Here is a 21,416-nt window from a genome sequence, read left to right as displayed (position 1 = left end):
GGAATCTCATTGAAAACTATCGAACACTGAAAGGCCTTGATAGAGTGGAAGAGGAGAGGCTGCTCCCTATCGTGCAGGAGTCTAGTATCAGAGGGCGCAGCCTCAGAATTGAAGGACGCCCATTTAGAACAGGGATGAGGAAAACATTCTTTAGCCGTGGGTGGTGAATCTGTGGAATTTATTGCCACAGACAGTTGTACAGGCCAACACATTGGATACATTTAAGGCATAAGTTGATAGGTTTTTGATTAATCAGGGTGCCATAGGTTTTGAGAAGAAGGCAGAAGAATGGTGTTGAACAGGATAATAAATCAGCCATGATCGAATGGCGGAACAGGCTTGATGGGCTAAATGGCCCAATTTTGCTTCTATGTCTTATTTCCAGCATCTGCAGAATCCCTTGTGTCTCCAAATACAAGTATGATAGCTAGTCAACTTATCTCATAGCATAGTTTGTCATAGCGTGAGGTGTGAACTGATCTAAAATTTTCAAACTGAAAAACTTTTTTTATTCTTTTCTCCTCTGTTGCAGCCTGAACTTCTGAGTATTTCCAGCAATTTCTATTTTTATTTTAAATTTTCAGCATCTGCAGTTTTTTGATTTTCAAAGGGGAAGTAATGGAGGAAGCAAACAAGCAGATGAAAATATTAATGCAGATACACAAACAAAGCCAGAGGAGAAGGGAATCACTGAGCTGGATGGATTCTGGTTGCAATATCCAGTTACTTATGTAATGAAATCTGCAATGAGTTGGAAGCAAGAGGATGGAAGCGGTGGACAGCAAAGTCATGAACTAGTCCTTGTGCCAGGTAAGAAGGTAAAGGCCCTTTAAGCAGCATTATGGGCAAGCAGATGAAGGCTTATGAGTTGAGTAGGAAAACGACTCCAAGAGGGAAAAAAACCTAATAGAGCCAAGAGAAAGAGAGAATGGAGAGTTACCAGTTTACAGCAAGTATCATAAGGCAGCAATGAAGGAGAGTAACTGCAAAACATTTTACAAAATAAGCACACACACGAAAACTAGCAGAGGGCAAAGGAATATGTTTAATATAATTCTTATCATATGGGAAAAGCCTCTAAATCTACATTTACCTTGCACAAAGCCCTAACTATGAGCAGCATTTATGCTGTTGTTATTTTTCTAGTTTTATTACTGCAGTAGGAAATCACAGGATCCCAACACCCACAGCACATCTTCATGTTGATACTCACCGGTGGATCCAGCAGTATAAGCTGGCAAGGATAGAAATAGAAAGAAAGAAATATAATGTGCACCATTAAGAGAAAGCTGTGGCACAATTACTCCCTGCTGATGACTGCTTACACTAAAGGTGAATCAAATGTTCATGGGTGATCTCACTGATGGTGACATGGAGACATACAGTGCAGAAATCGGCCTTTTTAGTCCATCTACCTATATCCCAGTGATTGCTTCAAGAAAACCAATTTTCAATCAATACCCAAACTGAATCATCAGAAAAATAGAGTGGTTTCTCAAATTGCATAGGCACCTTGCATTCTTGAGGCAGGCCTACAGAAATGCATCCTAAAAAGTCAGAGGTGGGTATGATGAACAGGTAATACAATTCAGGTCTATAGCTCCCCATGCAATCACAAGTCAGTATGTCACCCACCTGCACCACTCCTAACGTTATCTTCATTCTTTTCATGCACATCCATCCTACCTGCACTTGCACAAAGAATTAAATCAGAGGAAAATACTCCTCCACTGTACTTGACAGAGCCTTCAATTGCAACTGGTCTATTATCTGCATTTCTTCTCTGACCCTTTTTCCTCAAAGACTACGTTCCTCTCAGGACATAGAACAGTACAGCACAGGGATACGCCATTCCACCCACGATGCTGTGCTGAACCAGCTAAAAAGCAAATCAAAAATGCCCAAACACTAATCCCTCCTATCTACACCATTTCCATATCCCTGCATCTTTCTCACATCCATGTGCCCTATCTAAACATCTCTTAAATTCCTCTAATGTATTTGCCTCTACCACCACACCAGACAGGCATCCTCCAGTCTCTGAGTAAAAAACTTACCCCTCACATCCCCCTTGAACCTACCTCCTCTCACCTTCAATGTATGCTCTCTGGTATTAGACATTTCAACCCCAGGAAACACATACTGTCTATCCACTCTATCTACACCTCTCATAATCTTGTAAACTTCTATCAGATCTCCCCTCGGCCTCTGCCATCCCAAAGAAAACAACCCAAGTTTATCCAGCTTCTCATGATAGCACATGCCTGGCTCTTATGCACCTCCTCCAAAGCCTAACATCTTTCGTAGAGTTCTGGGGCAGCTTTATAAAACCCTAGTTAGGGCACACCTAGAGTAAAACCTACCCACTCTCACCTTCAAAGCATGCTTCCAGATGTGGCCTAACCAGGGTTTTATAAAGTTGCAATATAACCTCCTGACTTTTGAACTCAATGCCTCAACTAATAAAAGCAAGCATTCCATAATCCTTCTTCACCACCCCATCGACCTGTGTAGCCACTTTCAAGGATCTATGAATTTGGATCCCACAATGTCTCTGCTCAACAACACCCCTAAGGTCCTTGCCCTTAACAGTGTACTGTCTGCTTCCATTTGTCCTACTGAGGTGCAACAACTCTCACTTATCTGGGTTAAACTCCATCTAATTGATTCCTGGGATGGCAGGACTTTCATATGATGAAAGACTGGATGAACTAGGCTTATACTCGTTGGAATTTAGAAGATTGAGGGGGGATCTGATTGAAACGTATAAAATCCTAAAGGGATTAGACAGGCTAGATGCAGGAAGATTGTTCCTGATGTTGGGGAAGTCCAGAACGAGGGGTCACAGTTTGAGGATAAAGGGGAAGCCTTTTAGGACCGAGATTAGGAAAAACTTCTTCACACAGAGAGTGGTGAATCTGTGGAATTCTCTGCCAGAGGAAACAGTTGAGGCCAGTTCATTGGCTATATTTAAGAGGAAGTTAGATATGGCCCTTGTGGCTAAAGGGATCAGGGGGTATGGAGGGAAGGCTGGTACAGGGTTCTGAGTTGGATGATCAGCCATGATCATACTGAATGGCGGTGCAGGCTCGAAGGGCCAAATGGCCTACTCCTGCACCTATTTTCTATATTTCCCAGCCCATATCTGCAGCTGATCTATACTGTACTCTATTCTTTGCCAGCCTTCTACACTATCCACAACTGCAATGATCTTGGTATCATCCACAAACTTACTAGCCCACCCATCTACATTTTCATCCAGGTCATTTATATACATCACCAACAGCAGAGGTTCCAGCACAAACCTCTGTGGAACTCCACTAGTTACAGACCTCCAGCTCAAATAAGTCCCTTCAACCACTACGGTCCATCTTCTATGCACAAGCCAGTTCTGATCCAAACAGCCAATTCCCAGCAGACCCCTTACATCTTAATCTTCTGGATTAGCCTCCCATGAGAGACTTTGTCAAATGCCCTACCCCCATTAATCTCTCTTGTCACCTTGTCAAAAAACACAAATCAAGTTGGTAAGGCATGACCTGCCATACACAAACCCATGCGGTTCTCCCTAATTAGGCCATCAGTTTCCAAATGCTCATATATCCTATCACTAAGAATTTTCTCCAGCAATTTCCCTACAATTGATGTGGGACTCACTGGTCTATAGTTCCCAGGATTTTCCCTTGTTTCCTTCTTAAATGGAGGTACAACATTAGCCACAAGCAAGCTCGCCGGTGGCTAGAGAGGACGCGAAGATACTGGTCAAGGGCCCAGCAATCTAATTTCTTGCCTTTTTCCATAACCTGAGGTAAATCCCATCAAGCCTTGGGGAAACATCCACCTTAATACTCATTAGGAAGCCCAGCACTTCCTCTCCTTGACTTGTAAACACCCTAATGCAGTTATACACTCAGCATGTACCTCCTGGTCCTCCATATCCTTCTCCTTGGTAAACACTAAAGCAAAGTACTCATTAAGTACCTCACGCACGTTCTCCACATCCAAGCAAATGCTCTCCCCTTCATCCTTGAGTGGTCCCACCTTCTCCCTAGTTATCTTCTTGCTCTCACTGTATGTATAGAATGATTGGGATTCACGTGAATCCTACTTGCCAGGGACTTTTCATGGCCCCTCCTGGCTCTCCTAATTCCTTCTTTAGTTCTTTCCTGGCTTCTTTACACTCATGTGGTCTGTTTGATCCTAACTTCCAAAGTTTTACATACTTTTCCTTTTCCTTCTTGACTAAATTCATCGCCTCTCTGGACATCCAAGGTTCTCTTATCTTCCCATCCCTGTCCTTCTAACAGGAACATTCCTTTCCTGTACTCTGTGCAATTGATCTTCAAACACCCTTCACATGTCTGATGCGGACTTGCAAAAAAAAGATTTTTCAATTACCATTTCTTAGATCCTGCCAAATGTCCTCGTAATTTTCCCTACTCTAATTTAAAACTCTCCCACATGGACAATATCTATCCTTACCTATAGCTATCCTGGAAGTCAAGGAGCTGTTATCATTGTTCTCTTACTGTTCACCCACTGAAAGGCCAGTCACCTGGGCAGACTCATTACCCAACATCATGTCCCGCACGGCCCCTCCACTTATTGGACCATCCACATCTTGATTTAAGAAACCCTCCTGGATACACGTAACAAATTCTGCCCCATCTAAACCCCTTACACTAAGGTGATCCCAGTTTATATTAGGGAAGTTGAAATCCCTCATGACCGCGACCCTACTAGTTTTACACATTTCCCTAATCTGATGACATATCTGTTTCTCAATGTCCCGGTGGCTATGGGGTGGGTTCCTTCCTGTTACTGAATTCCACCCAAATGGACTCATTGTCTGACCCCTCCATTACGTCTCCCCTGAGCGCAGCTGTGATATTGTCCGATTAGTAGTGCAGCCTCCCTTTTACTGCCTCTTCTTCTATCTTTTCTAAAACTTTGAAAACCTGGTACATTAACCACCCGTTTCTGTCCCTCTGTCATCCAAGTTTCAGTAATAGCTACAACATCGTAGTTCCACGTACTGATCCATGCCCCAAGTTCGTCACCCTTACCCATAATATTCCTAGCATTAAAATATACACACTTCAAATCATCTAACTGATTATATCTGTTATTTCAATTTTGCCTTTAAAATACTTTTCCTGACATCAACCTTCTGGTCTGATCCTTCCCTTTCTGAACTGGGGCTTTGGTTCCCAGTCCTCTGCAAAACTAGCCTCACATTTCTTTCAGAAAGTTCTTCATGTAACCAGATAGAGATGGATTGACTGAACTGCAGAACATCTTCATTCACTTTGCAACTAGAAGTTCATCACTCCAGTGGAGAGTAAGGAGCTTCTCACTGCCCATCATTCTATGTTGGTCCTACAATTCTAACAAAGTCCAATACAAGCTTGAGGAACAACACTTCAGCCTCCATTACAGCCTTTTGGACTTGACACTAAGTTCAGCAATTTCAGATAACCTTTGTTTCTCACATTTTTGCTTTCTCATTTCTGGTGGTAATTTCAAATGTGGGTCCATTTCCTCCTGTTCTCACTTCCACCTGCCTACAGTACTCTTATTCATCTCTTAATCTGTCAGTTAATCTCTCCTGCTCTGTCCCATCAGAGACATTGTTTCCTCATCCCCAGTTTAGCTGTGTTTTATCCTCCAATTTCCTCAGATCTGCCTAAAGGTCAGTGACCTGCAAAGTTCCTTCTGTTCCTCTCTCCATCGTGCCAACTCACCTGTTGATTATTTGTGGTATTTCTGGTTTGATTTCGAGACTTGGTAGCTACTCCATATCTGATGCACACTGGCATTCACTTAAGAAAGAACACAGGTAAAAGGTAGCCACCATTCCTTCTACTCATAGTTGCAACCATTCTTGTCTCTCCCTGGCTATATTATCACACTATTACGGTGAATGGTTTCTTGCACTAATATCCTTTGAATGGAGTACAGAACACTCCTATTTCCCGAAGCACTTCACCTTCTATTGTATACTTCCTCATGTCTAGCATTGCAAAACTTTTCCATAAGCCTACATTTCTGAATAAAAGAAAGGCATACCAGCATCTCCATTTTCTTGGGAGCTTGAGGTTCAGCTGATCATGAAATACTCTTAACAAACTTCAACAGGTATACTGTTGGAAGTATCCAGATTGTTTGTATCATGGTCTGGTACAGCAATTTAAATGTGCAGGAGCTGCCGAGAGTAAGGACTCAGCCCAATACCTCATGGGCACATCCCTCCCCACATCAGTTATATCTACAGGAGATGTTGCCTCGAGAAGACAACGTCCATCATCAAAGATTCCTCATATTCCAGCCATGCTATCTTCTCGCAGGAGGTACACAAGTCAAAGTCCCACATCACTAGGTTCAGGAGCAGCTACTTCCTTTCAACCATCTGGTTCTCGAACCAACCAGAAAAATCCTAATCACTATATCTTAGTAACACTATGTCCTCTTTGATCACTCTGCACCAAAATGGACTTTACTTTTTATGTTCCGATTTGTCCTTTCTTGTAAAAATTGTGCATAATTCATGCTTAATTTATGATATTCTCATGAATGCTGCTTATTTAATGCTGTGTGCCTGTGATACTGCAGCAAATAAGCTTCTCATTGTCTTGCACGTATGACAATAAACTTGACTTTGAGACAGACAGACAGAGGTGGATAGATAATAAAGCACAGGCATATAGATAGAAGACAAACAAAAACCCAAGGGGCATCAGATTACTGATCCCATAGGCATTTCCATTCATGATACCCAACCCCAGCGAATCCTGCTTTCCAAATACTTACAATCATCCCATATAACAGTAGCTGGCCGTGTACTTTAAACTGGTTGCTGCTCGTTACTCCTTTGCTTGTATATAACAACATATCGGAAAACTGGAAAGGACAAGAGGTTAAATGAGTCGCACAACGTAATTCTTCGTTTACAGAAACAATAACACATCAAAAGAACAAAATCAGTGTGCCAAACCTCAAAATGCAATCAATTAAAACATACAAGAAGCCTTAAAACACAAGAAAATACACATCAGATAACTGTTGGATGCTGTAAGTCTAAAATAAAGGAAGAAATGTTGCAAACACTCAGCATTTCAGGTGGTGAAAGTAGAAAGAAAAACAGGGTTGGCGCTTCAAGACCTGAGACCTTTCATCAGAACTCAGCAAATGCAACATCAAACCAGTTGCAGTGAACGATTCTACTTCAGATGGGATGGAATTTTACTGTGCCTTTCATAGAGTTTGCTGTCAGGAGAATTAGACCATAAGACATAGGAACAGAATTAGGCCATTCAGCCCATTGAGTCTGCTCCACCATTCTACCATGGCTGATTCTGGATCCAACTCAACCCCATACACCTGCCTTTTCGCCATATCCTTTGATGCCCTGACCAATCAGGAAACAATCAACTTTCACTTTAAGTATACCCATGGACTTGGTCTCCATCTCAGTCTGAGGCAGAGCATTCCATAGATTCACTACACTCTGACTAAGAAAAGACCTCCTTACTTCTGTTCTAAAAGGTCGCCTCTCAATTTTGAGGCTGTGTCTTCTAGTTCTGGATACCCCCACCATAGAAAACATCTTCTTCACATCCACCTTATCCAGTCCTTTCAACATTCGATAGGTTTTAATAAGATCCCCCCCGCATTCTTCTAAATTCCGGTGAATACAGGCCCAAAGCTGCCAAACACACCTCATATGTTAACCACTTCATTCTCAGAATCATCCTTGTGAACCTCCTCTGGACTGTCTCCAATGACAACACATCCTTTCTGAGATATGGGGCCCAAAACTGTTGACAATACTCCAAGTGTGACCTGTTTTATAAAGCCTCAGCATTATCTCCTTGCTTTTACATTCTACTCCCCTTGAAATAAATACCAGCATTACATTTGCCTTCTTTACCACAGACACAACCTGAAAATTAACCTTCTGGAAGTCTTGCACAAGGACTCCCAAGTCCCTCTGCACCTCTGAATTTTCTCCCCATTTAGAAAATAGTCCACACTATTGTTCCCTTTACCAAAATGCATTATCATACATTTCTCAACACTGTGTTCCATCTGCCACTTTTTTGCCCATTCTTCCAATTTGTCTAGGTCCTACTGTAATCGCATTGCTTCCTCAGCACTACCTACCCCTCCACCGATCATCGTATCATCTGCAAACTTTGCCACAAAGCCATTAATTCCACTATCTAAATCATTGACAAACAATGTGAAAAGTAGCAGTCCCAATACTGACCCTTGTGGAACTCCACCAGTCATTGGAAGCCAACCAGAAAAGGCTCCTTTATTCCCACTTGCTGTCTCCTGCCTGTCAGCTATTCCTCTATCCATACCAGCGTCTTTCCTGTAACGCCACTGGATTTTATCATGTTAAACAGCTTCATGTGTGGCACCTTATCAAAAGCCTTTAGAAAATCCAAGTAAATGACATCCACTACCTCTCCTTTGTCCACCCTGCTTGTTACTTCCTCAAAGAACTCTAACAGATTTGTCAGGCAAGATATCCCTTTACAAAAACCATGCTGACTTTGACTTATTTTATCATTAGTCTCCAAGTACCCCAAAACTTCATCTTTAATAACGAACTCAAACACCTTCCCATCCACTGAGGTTAAGCTAATTGGCCTATAATTTCCTTTCTTTTGCCTTCTCCCTTCTTATAGAGTAGAGTGACATTTGCAATCTTCCAATCCTCCGGGACCATGCCAGAATCAAGTGATCCTTGAAATATCATGATCAATGTATTGCTTATACTAAAACTTCAAATGACTTGGGTAACTAGACACAATCCTAAAATCAAGAGGACAGAAAAAAAGAGAAATAAAAAAGCAAACAGTAGCAAAAATTATTCTTCAGATGCATGAAAAACCCAAGGGTTGCAAGAGAGGAGATGAAGCCAATTTATGATCAGAAAGGAAATGGACTCATTGAGACAAAGACAGATGGTTGCTTCTCTGACTGGAGTCCTGTGACTAGTGGGGTGCCACAGGGATCGATGTTGGGTCTGTTATTGTTTGTCGTCTATATAACCAACCTGGATGATAATGTGGTTAACTGAATCAGCAAATTTGCGGATGACACCAAGATTGGGGATTGTGAGGAAGACTGGACGAGCTGGAAAATGTGCTGAAAAACAGCGGGTGGAGTTTAAAGCAGACAAGTGGGGGGACCGATCAAGGTAGGTCTTATACAGTGTGTGGTATAGGGCACCGAGGAATGGGGTAGAACAAAGGGATCTGGGAATACAGGCCTGGAATTCATTGAAAGTGGCGTCATAGGTAGAGAGGGTCATAATGAAAGCTTTTGTGTGTGTTGCTTGGATTTCCAGCATCTTCAGATTTTCTCTTGTTAGAAACATTATAAGTTGGGTGGGGGGAAGCACAATTCTAACACTAGAACTGAGAGGTCTAAGGGTTTGTACATGTTCACTGGAAGTGCAGAGGAAGTTGAGAAAGTGGAAACTAAAACAGATGAGATTCAGGGTTTTACAAATAGCAGCACAGAAGAATACAAGAGCAAGGAAGTTATTATGAAACATTACAAAACACAGGTTCAGCACAACTGGAGGAACATGTCCAATTCTGGTGACCAGACTTTAGAAAAATGCAAAAGATTTAATGAGGGTGCAGACTTATATGATGAGAGACTTGAGTTATGTGGAAAGAGTGCAGGAGATGGGGCCATGGGAAGGCAAGAGCTTGTGAGGTAATCTGGTGAAGGTATACAAAAAAATCACAGAGGGTGTACAGTGTGGATCGAGGGAAAGGTTCCCATTTGGATGGTCAAATACTAGAGAGTCTAGGGAGCTCGTAGAGTTTTGAACATATTGCTTATATGCTAAAAGATTAATCTTGACCTCCCATGTTACCTCATTGTGGCACTTACACCGTATTTGTCTAACCACACCACTTTTTCTATTATATTCTAAATTCTGTTTCACTTTCTACTATCTCGATGTACTTGTGATAAAGCAATGCCACCAAAACAAGTATCAAATAAAAACTGAAGCTCCTCATTCTGGGCAAGAGAACAAAAGTAGCACAACTTTAAATTGGAAATGAGTAAACAGTCAACACCTCGGGCCAATTCCCTTCTTCAAGATTGGCCCTTCCTAGTCCTGAAGAAGGGTATCGGCCCGAAACGCTGACTGTTTATTCTTTTCCATAGATGTTGCCTGGCCTGCTGAGCTCCTCTGGCATTTTGTGTCTGTGTTGCTTTGGATTTTCAGCATCCGCAGACTAGTGTTTATAACTTTAAATGCTTTTACACAGCAAGTGGCTGGAGTTTGAGTGCACAGGGGGAGAACTTGGGGGAAGATTCAACTCTGGTACTTAAAAGGGAACTGGATCAGCATCGGAAAGGAAAGAATTTGCAAGACTCTGGGAAGAGAACAGGAGAGTGAGACAAACAAGATAAAATCTGCAGATGCTAGAAATCCAAGCAACACACACAAAATGCTGGAGGAACTCGAAAGGTTTCAGCCCGAAACATCGACTGTACTTTTTTACATGGGTGCTGCCTGGCCTGCTGAGTTCCAGGAGAGTGAGACAAGTTAGATTGATTTTACTTCAAACTGGTACAGACCTGATGCGGTCATTGGCCCCTGTTCCTGCTCTAATCATTCTATGTTTCTGACATTCACGCACCAATCCTCATGCTCACACTTCCTCTTGTAATGGTATTCCAACTCTGCTTGTGCGAATAATAAGCTTGCGGTGTACAGGGGTAAATTTAAACACAGGAGAGCCACAGTAAGTGATAAGGACTGTCAGCTCGCTTTCTCCACTAGGAACATGAGAATTTATATTTAATATTGGTAGAGCTCAAAAATAAGAAAGTGCAGTCACTCTTGCATTTACACTATATGCATCCCAATACTCAGTGGTAAAAAGATACATAGGCAGATTATGTAAAGTTGTAAAAGAAACAGGTTTGTCATAGTGAGCAATTTTCCTCAATTCTGGCTAGGATTTTGTTAGTGCAAGAGGTTTACATGGTGCAGAGTTTGTCACGTGCATCCAAGGTGGTTTCTTGGATTAGCAAGCCCAATCAAACCACCTTGTATTGGGAAATGAGCCAGAGAAGGTGATAGGAGTTTCAATGGGACAGTATTTAAGGAAAGTGATCACCATTCCTTAAGTTTTCAAGCAATACACATCAAAGTTGCTGGTGAACGCAGCAGGCCAGGCAGCATCTCTAGGAAGAGGTACAGTCAACATTTCGGGCCGAGACCCTTCGTCAGGACTAACTGAAGGAAGAGCTAGTAAGAGATTTGAAAGTGGGAGGGGGAGGGGGAGGGGGAGATCCAAAAAGATAGTTTCCAGATGAATGAGGATAGGTCTGGACCTCGGGGGAAGTGCCTAGCTGGGAGAAGGCAGAATACAAAATTATTAGGCAGGAACGAGGGTGAGTGAATTGGGTGCAGTTGTTGGGCACATCCAACATGTGAGAATCATTTAAAAACCTATCGGCCAGAATTCCAGAGCACCTTGTTCTAATAAGGAAGCAAGATTTGGGAACATTGAATGATGGGGGATGCTGTAAATTTAGTCAAAAAGAAAAAGGAACATGCAAGTTTTAGGAATCTGAAATAAGACAGGGGTCTTAATAAGCATAAAGGCAACAAGGAAGAACTCAAACAATTGGGCCATAAAGAGGCATGAAATGTCCTTGGCAAGTCGAAGTAAAGAAACTTTAACAGCCTTTTATACTGTTCATGCATTAAAACAAGAGGGTAGATAGAGAGAGAGGGGGAATTTATGCCTGGTAGGAAAGGGGAAAAATGAGTTCTTCACATCGGTATATCCCAAGGAGAAGGACATGGAATACAATGAGACCAGCGTGGGATTTGCTTTATAATCTAAGATCAAGGATGTGGTGATGTTGAGTCTACCGAAGGACATTAAGGAGGATAAATTCTCAGCCTGAGGGGATCTATCTAGGTCACTGAGAGAGGAAAGAGAGAAGAAAGCTGGGGTCTTAACACAGGACATTGTATTCTCCCATGCCATAGGCAAGATAACAGAGGACTGGAGAGGAGACAATGTTTAATATTTAAAAAGGATGTTAGGAATAATCCAGCAAATTATAGGCCGGTGAGCATTACATCAGTGGTAGGGAAGCTACTGTAGAGAATTCTTAGCGATAGAATTTGATTGTATTTGAGAAAGCATGGTCTTATTAGAAATAGTCAGCATTGCCTGAGTGGTCAGTCATGGTAGACCAATCCAGAATTGTACAATGGAGACACAAGAGACTGGAGATGCTGAAATTTGGAGCAACTAAATGATCTGCTGGAGGATCTCAGCAGGTCAGCGAGCATCTGTGGAAGGAAAGAAATTGGTGATATTTTGGGTCAAAACCCAGCAACAGGACTCAGAAGATTATGAAACATGAGATCCACAACAACTTTATAAATGAAGTTCAAAATTAGCTTGGTCATAAAAGACAGATGGTAGTGATGGAGGAGTGTTATTCTGGTTGGAGATCTGTGATCAATGGTGTTCCACAGGGACCTCCGTTGTTTGTGATGTATACACATAACTTAGATGAAAATATGGGTGGGCTGATTAATAAGTTTGCAGATGGACAAAAATTGGCGACATTGTGAATAGTGAAGAAGATTGTCGAAGGAAGTGGCAGGATGTAGGTCAGTTATGGGAGAAGAGGCACCTGGAGTTCATTCTGGAGGTGTTGCACTTTGAGATGTCAAATGTAAGAAGAACGTAGACAGTACATGGTAGAATTGCTAACAGCATTGATGTACTGAGTTTCAAGTCCATAGCTCTCTGAAAGTGGTAATGCAAGTAAACAGAGTGGCAAAGGCTGCAAGTGGTAAGTTTGCCTTCATCAGTCAAGGCGTTGAGTACAAACGTCGGGAATTTATGTTGCAGCTTGTAAAATTTTGGCTAGGCCATATTTGGAGTCTTGGTTGCAGATTCAATCACCATCCCCATGGTGGAAGGATATGAAGGTTTAGAAGACTGTGCAGATGCTGCCTGGATTAGATAGAGAGTATTAGTTATAAAGGAGAAGTGGACAGACTTTGATTGTTTCTTCTGGAGTGTCGGAGGCTGAGGGATGACCTGACAGAAGTTTATAAAAATTATGACGGTGCAGTAGGGTAGACAGAGTCTCTGTCCCAGGATAGAAAGCTCTGCCTTCCAGTATTTAGCATTTAAGGTGTGAGGGGAAACGTTTTGGGGAGACGTGCAGTGTAAGGCTTGTCTTGACACAGAGAGTGGCAGTGTCTGGAATGGGTGGTGGTGGAAGCAGATATGATCGTGACATTTCAGAAGCATTTAGACCAGGAGTTCACAACCTTTTTTATGCCATGGACCAATACCATTAAGCAGGAAGCCCATGGACCCCAGGCTGGGAACCCCCTGGTTCAGATAGACACATGAGCATTGAGGAAATGGAGGGATATGGATTACATAAAGAAACATAAACTTAGCTTAATTTGACATTAGACTTTGTAGGCCAAGTGACCTGCTCCTACACTAAACCTTTATATTTTATGTACCACATTTAGAAACAGACTCAGCATGAAGTCAGCACTTACCAAGAAAAACATCCTTTGCTGGAGCCCTTTTCTTGTAAGTTTATACAGGCAACCTTCCCGAATGAAGTCCTGAGGAAAAGGAATTTATAAGTAGATCACTCACTGTGCAACACTCATTGAGCTACTGGCAGACAGGCTCCACAGCTGAGCTCAATAGTTGCCTCCTTCACCACATAAGCACTGATAAGATGCAAGGATCTCTGTCTGGGCTCGTCTCCCTTGTGTAACTCTGCTTTTTACATGTTTCCAAGCTCAGCTCTTACTCCAGAGACAAGAAGAGTAGCCTGGTGGAAAATGACAACTCAGTTTCATGGTTCCCCTGAACGGAGTCACATCCTGCCAGTATTGAGGAGGTGCTGCATTGTCAGAGACGACACTCTTCAGGTGAGACATTAAACTGAGTTGGTATTCGTCCCCACGGATGGAATTAAAGGTATCACTTGTAAAAAGCAACCAAGATCTTCCCAGTATTTATCTCTCAGTCAATAAGTCTGATCATTATCACACCACTATTGGTAGGTTCCAACTATTGCAAATTAGCTGTCTCCTTCATATATTATGATAATGACTACACTTCCAAAGGTACCAAATTGCTTCATAGTTTCTTGCTAAGTTGTGAAAGATACTATACAATGCAAGCTCCTTCTTTCTTTTGCTGTCCCTAGAAAGGAGAGGGGTATGTCAACCATTCAGCCAAAGGCAAGGCAATAGAAGAGTCATTCACCATCGACAGTGGCAAGAGGATAGTTTGCTCTTCACCTTCCAAAGTTTGGAGCAATAATGCAGACAATCTTCAATGTTAACTTCATCAAAAGAAAATGTGTTTTAATGTATGCCCAGGATCATGAAAAAGACAAGCACTCCACCTTCCCTGAACTTACCCTTCCAGGTAGAACCAGATTATCTATACCAATAAGGTCCCGTTGCAGTTCTGTGAGCTTCTGAAAATTCTCCAGCCTAATTAAACTGCTGTGCAGCTGAGCACTCATCTCTCGAACCACACTTAGAGCACCTGCAGGGGAAATTTGGAAACAGTACATGTGAAACGGCAATAAAATGTGTGCGAGATATGAGCCCAGGTAATCAATAATCCCTAATCGAGCGCAGATGATGTTGAATCCATAGGTTACATCACTGGCTACAGCCAATACACTACTAGGTATTTGCACAAATATTGGGAATCACTTTTATGGAAGAATCATGTTGAGACCTCTTAAACTCTCAGCTGTTCTGAGCAGTTTACTATTCCATCATTGAAAAGCTGGCTAGTGCTGAACCTCAAAAGCACTGGTCAGAATTTCCCCTTAATAAAGAAATAATAAAACCAGTTTCTGTGCTACCAAGAGTGTCAGCCTTGTACCAATGGAGTTCAAGGTCCCTCCGATTTGCACTGGGTGACTGGACAAGAAGCATGTATGGCAGTTTCAAATGCACACGTTAGGTCCACTGAAAGAGATGTGTTAAATGGATCAGAGAGCACCACATGCAATCTCTGCATAGGCACTTAGTGGAGAGGCACGCAGGACACCATTTCCTGCACTTATACTGACCTTGACAATCTCCGTAATCTTGATGGTCGGGGCAATAATGTTTGCAGAGTCTCTCCAAGATGAGCTTGTAGTGCATCAGCCTCTGAATTGGCTTCAGCAGGAATGTGTTTAGGGGAAGATAACAAACCTTCTGCAGCTCAAACTCTTTGTAAACGCTCTCTAGCTTCTTTGACCGCTTGGTGGCCTTCTCCAGTTCTGTGAGAACCTCATCATGTTTCTGCAGGTAGCTGGTGAATTCCTGAAGTGAAGAACATGAACATTTTATGAGCACTCTTCTTTTTAGCTGTGAAATGCTGTCAGATATATTCCCTGGAGACTTGTGGTCAGAAGGAATTTAAATCTTTGACAGGTATAGCCGTGAACTGAGTAAGGTGGCTGATTTCCACAACGCTTCTAGCTATTTAGTCTGTATTGATTGTCCATTACAACACTGTAACACAAACCAATAAATTCGAAGTGGATGGGCTACATCAGCAGAAGACCACACCAGATTCCACTCCTGTGCCTAACGGAGTGACCACCCAGTGCATGTAGTTGTATTGGGTCTGGCTAACATACACCCAGGCATGTGACAATCAAATACGAGGAAGATACAACACAGATGTTAATAAGAGCACTAGACCCGCTATCTAACTACTCAAGGCCTCCATTACACTGTGTTACTGCACCTTACCTTAAGAACACACATATTTCGAAGCATGATGTCACCAATTCTCTGATAATTTCCTTTCACATGTGCATTGGATCGTCCTTCCCTGAGTATAAGCAAACACATGCTGAGTTTGGCATATAGCAGTTGAGCTCAAGTAGGCATTTCTCAGTCCAACCCAAAACCAAACCCAAACCAAAAGCCATGCATGAACCAGAAAATTCCAGACCAAAAGCCATGGATGGACCAGGAGATTCAACGTCTGCTGAGGACTGATCTGCAGTGTTCAGGACGGGTGATCCTGAACTATACAAGTCCAGGTACGACATATGGAAGGCTATTTTAAGAGGCAAAAAAACAATTCTGGTTGAAGTTAGAGAGAGAATCGGATGCACGTCAGATCTGGCAGGATTTGCAGGCCGTTACTTCCCACAGGGTGAAATACGACATCATGAATGTCTGTGATGCTTCTCTCCCAGATGAGCTCAACACTTCTTATGCACGCTTTTGAAACCCCTTTTTATCGGGAGTCTCCAGAAATGTGCCTCATTAGCCCCTCACTATCTGGACTCCATGGCAAGAAACCCAACTTTCTCAGGCTTTGTACACCCATTTTTTCTAAGCAAAATATCTTTATTACAAATTCAGTGCTACAATATATACAAACCAGTGACCAACACATTTACGACACAACAAGGAGACAGATGACATTAAACTAAAATGTTTACATCCCTGTTAATGATAGCGCAAATCATTGACAGAGCCCAACGATCCCAGATCACCTCTATGGTTGCCGTGGACAGCGCATGTTCCCTCTCAGTGGTTACCCGGGCACGGATATACCCCCTAAACACTGCCAGGCAGTCTGCCTGGGCAAATCCCTCTGCAATCCGCTTCCAAGACCCACGGATAGATGTTTCCGCCAGCCCCAGGAGCAAGTTGACAAGGACATCCTCATCCCTCCATGCCCCCCTCCTTACCGGATGACCGCATATAAATAGGGTGGGGCTAATATGTAACCAGAAGGCGAGAAGCAGCCCTCGCAGATACACAAAAAGTGGCTGCAGCTTCGTATACTCCATGTATGTGTGGTACACGGTCTCCTCCAGCCCACAGAAGTGACATGTACCTGGGAGATTCGTGTACAAACTAAGGAACTTGTTACAGGACACCGCTCTCTGCAGCAGCCTTCACCCCAGATCCCCCAGGTGCATGGGAAGAACTCACTCATAAAGGGACTTTCATTGGGAACCCCCTCACCCCCCGATGGAAAGACAGCCCGCCATGATGTGTCGGGACAGTGGAAAAGGGCTAGGAAGTGGAGAGTGTGGAGCAGCAACCCATACAGGTACCTCCTACTTGCATCCCTGAATGGGATTGTGGGTGATGATGAGAGACAGCTCAGCTCTCGGGTAAAGTTGTGGGGCCTGGGGCCAATAAGCAGCTCGGGCTGTGCAGAGGAGGGCCCGGCCTGAGTCGTTCCACACACCTGACGAGGGGATTCCTGCCCCGAGGCAACCATGTTCCAAACTCCTAGTTGGTCCTGATAGAAGGGCAGTCTCTGCAAAGCAGGACAGCTGATGCCCACTGGTGGTAGCCGCATCGCTTCATGAACATAGTGGCCCATCTGGAGAAGTATGTTGCCAACACATGCCACCTGGGAGGGTCCTCGGCGTACAGGAATCTCTGCAGGGTCCTGAGACAGACAGCCACCAGGCGTGTACGGACGCACAGCACCGACTGACCAGCCTCTCCCACTGGGAGACTCAGGACCACTTTGGAGACCTAGTGTTTCCTGTTACCCCAGAAGAAGTCCAAGGTGACCATCCAGTACCACAACATGGAGGCCATCAGCTGGTTTGTGATCACCACCCTGCCTCATTAGGAAAGCACCCTGAGAAGGCCTGACCAGCACCCCAGCTGGGACGTGACATTCATCTCCAGGTCCTGCCAGTTCGCCAGCCAGATCTCCCCAGAAGGACTCAGGTAGACTCCCAGATAGAGGAGATGACTGGTGCTCTAATCAAAAGCTCTCATCTCCTACAGCAGGGAGTCTGCCTATGACTTTGGTCCCACCAAATCCATGAGATCAGGATGTCTCGCCCACCCTAACCCCAGTTTGTGTGAATGCTGTGTGATTTACTGCCCCTGGCAATCGCCCATCGGCAAGAAATAACAGATGGTACACTGCATACAATTACAAAGTATATTTAAGAACGTTAACTTAAGCAAATTTAAAGGAAAGAAAGAAAAAAAAACAAAAAGGGCCCATTATTCTTAAACAGTCAAATGTGCACTTAAGTTGGAGCTCATCTTGAACTTGTCTGTCACTCGCATGCTGGACCCTCGGTCTGTGTGAAAGCGCACACCACCTTCCGAACGTCACTCAAAATCCACTTCGAGCAAATGAGTCTCCTGTGGGAATATTGGTCCTTCCTCCTTGAAGCAATTCATCTGCACAAAGCACCATGTGCAACAAAGACGGCATCCTCAACCATCTTCCCTCCTGTCTTCTCCCAGCTCCCGCCAAAAAATCCCACACCAGTATCCCTCACAAAACCTCTCCGCCCAGCATCCTCCAGAACCTTCTCCCATTCCACCATCCTGATTGGCTGAAAGCACATTCCTAAACTGAACAACAAAGCCTCCTATTTCAGCCCGAAACCCAAACAGGCTGAAAGCAAAACTCTTCCAGACTGCTCTTACAAAACTGCTAAAATTAAATACCAACAGCACAGCAGTAAAAATCTTAACTGGGCATACACGCAGAATAAAACTATACCTGTGTGAAACATGCAGCGTCTGGTGACCCTGCCATCTCTGTCCCGGAGACGTACGTCAGAACATCTTTCAAGAGAGTGAACACTTGCAAGGCCTCAGGCCCCAAAGGTGTACCTGGTAGGTACCTGCGCCAACTAATTATCGGAACTATTCAAGGTCAGCTTCAACCTCTCACTGACGCAGTCAGAGGTTCACACCAGCTTCAAAAGGATAATCATACCAGTGCCCAAGAACAGTAGGGTGTGCTGTCTTAACAACTATCAGCACCGACATCTGCTGTGAAGTGCTTTAAGAGGTTGGTCGTGGTTGGAATCAACTCCTGCCTGAGCAAGGATTTGGACTCACTACAAGTTGCCTACAGAGGATGCAATCTCATTAACTCTCAGCCTCGGACCACCTGGACAACAGCAGTTCTTCCATCAGACAGGTTACAGCTCAGCGTTCAGCACCATCGTACCCTCAGTACTAACCAACGAGCTCCAAAACTTGGGCCTCTACACCTCCCCCTGCAACTGGATCCCTGACATCCTCACTGGGAGACCACAGTCTGTGCGGACCTGAAGTAACATCTCCTCCTCACTGACAATCAATACCTGAAGGATGCGTGCTTAACCATTACTCTACTCTCTCTGCAGCTGTGACTGTGTGGCTGGGCACCGTTCAAACACCATCTATAAATTTGCTGATGACACAGCTGTTGTTGGGAGAACCTCAGATGGTGATGAGGTGGTGTACAGGAGAGAGACAGATCAGCTGGTTGAGTGGTGTAGCAACCACAACCTTGCACTCAACGTCAGTAAGACCAAGGAATTGACTGTGATTTCTGCAGCTGTACCATGGAAAGCACAGGGACCGGTTGCAGCACTGTCTGGTAGGGAGGAGCCAATGCATGGGATCAGAAAAAGCCACAGAAGTTGTAAACTTAGCCTGTTCTAACATGAGCACTAGCCTCCGCAGCATCGAGCACATCTTCAAATGGCGATGCCTCAAAAAAGGCAGCGTCCATCATTAAGGAACCCCATCACCTGGATATGTCCTCTTCTCATTGCAACCATCAGGGAGCAAGGACAAAGACACACACTCAACATCTTAGGAACAGCTTCTTCCCCTCCACCATCAGATTTCTGAACGGATCCTGAACCAACTCACAAACACTACCTCAGTATATATATTTCTTATTACAACTTATAGTTTTATTATGTATTGCACTGTACTGTACTGTTGCCACAAAACAACACTGGTTGTTTTGATTCAGAATCCTTCTTACCTTTACCTTCACTCACTGTGGAGTTATAGGAATGTTGGATTAAATCTTTCAGGACAAAATACTATGACTAGGTATCTTCAAGGCCTTTACCCTTAACTGCAATGAAGAGGCTTGCCTTTATACTTAAAATGCCCTGACCGACATCAGACCACAATTTCTGGATTTATCATTTTTGCTGATGTGAAGGTTAGAAAGTCACAGACAAAACCTTGCACAGGGAATGAGAGTAGAGAGGTGAGGAGAAAAGGGGATTGGGTGAGCAACGTTCCCTCCAAGTTTCTTTTTTAAAACAGCTTCATGGAGTAACTATTGCTCTAACCAGAAAATTTTTTTTTTACATGACCTGAAAACTCTATGGCACTTCAAATGTTTTTTGTACAAACTGCATACTATGAATACTGAGAATGACAATTGAAAACTCACATACTTTTGATTTTATTCATTAATTGAAGGGTATAGTGAAGTACAGTAAAACAAGGAAAATCTTCCACGTTTCATAAACGTTATCCTCATCTATCTTTATTACAAATCCTTTGTTCACCTTCCAGATTAATTTTGCACCTAGATGAAAGGTATGTCTTAATCATTTTTTATGATCGTAAGACTATCCTGGACTCCAAGAACTACAGGTCTACCACATCAGTGATCTGTTCATTGTTCGGAGCAGCCCACTAGGGCATTGAAAGAGTCCGCGGATGCCGGTGGGTGGGCTGGGTAGAGGGGATGTCGGAGGATTGGTTTTGGAGGAGCTGATCTAGGTGCTGACCATGTTGCTGCTCACTACACGAAGGCACCAGAGTTGATGCACGAAAGCAGCGTGCAGTGTAACTGTAAGTGACTGCCCTGGATGTTTCTCTTGCAATCGCAAGACCTTGCTGGACATTGATAATGTAAGATGATGCAGGCATGTTTCCCTTGTTTGGTGGTGAGAAAGGCGACAAGGCATGGCCTCAGTTGTCACAAGGAATAGGCCTCAAGCTGTGGGGTTGCCTGCTGCAGTCCAGGAGAGGAGACACCGAATGCAGAGTAGCATGGTGTCTGTGCTCAGTTGGGGGTTGGCCTGTCAGTGCTGCCCTCAAGTGTTCAACTGGCAGAATGACAGGTTGGATTGCCAGGAGCTGTACAATTTGCATGTCGCTCAGGGACTTGGACTATACTTGTGTAACGGTGCGTGTTTTTTTCCTCTCTCACTATTCTGAATGTATGTTATGCACCTTGGCCCCAGAGGAATGTTGTCCAGTTTGACTGTATCCATGTACAGTTGAATGATAATTAAACTTGAATTGATTTTGATTTGATTTTGAAACTTGAATGTCAATGTCACCAGGAATTGAGAGTTCTTCAAATTCTTTGTTTCTAAGTACGTAGTTCAATATATCTGTGAACATCTTAATTGAGCCAGTCTTAAGTTTCTCAGAAATGACAAATTTGAAATCACAATATTGCTGTGATATTTTTGAGTCAATATTTTCGTCATAGTTTGCAATGGTAGCTGGGTATTTTTTTTTGGTCAGTTGTACAACATTCTCTTTTCCAAACTCAAAATTGGTTGTGTTGGCATGAGCAACAGGG

General features: G+C 43.4%; 1 protein-coding gene across 2 annotated transcripts in view; it reads right to left on the bottom strand.

The window, feature by feature from the left end:
* The window catches only part of farp2 (FERM, RhoGEF and pleckstrin domain protein 2), a 222,700-nt gene that overhangs the window by 63,660 nt on the left and 137,624 nt on the right, over positions 1-21,416 (bottom strand). For both annotated transcript variants that reach the window (XM_063046243.1, XM_063046244.1), the window contains 5 exons: positions 15,821-15,902; positions 15,148-15,385; positions 14,479-14,609; positions 13,598-13,666; positions 6,811-6,900 (listed from right to left, as the gene is read on the bottom strand). In XM_063046243.1, the coding sequence (XP_062902313.1) occupies positions 6,811-6,900; positions 13,598-13,666; positions 14,479-14,609; positions 15,148-15,385; positions 15,821-15,902 (610 nt within the window). The remainder of the gene's footprint in view (positions 1-6,810; positions 6,901-13,597; positions 13,667-14,478; positions 14,610-15,147; positions 15,386-15,820; positions 15,903-21,416) is intronic.

The sequence above is a fragment of the Mobula hypostoma genome, chromosome 4, assembly GCF_963921235.1.
Source record: "Mobula hypostoma chromosome 4, sMobHyp1.1, whole genome shotgun sequence".
NCBI classification, from domain to species: domain Eukaryota; kingdom Metazoa; phylum Chordata; class Chondrichthyes; order Myliobatiformes; family Myliobatidae; genus Mobula; species Mobula hypostoma.
Note: the sequence above shows the minus strand (reverse complement) of the source record. Positions and strands in the feature narration are given on the sequence as shown.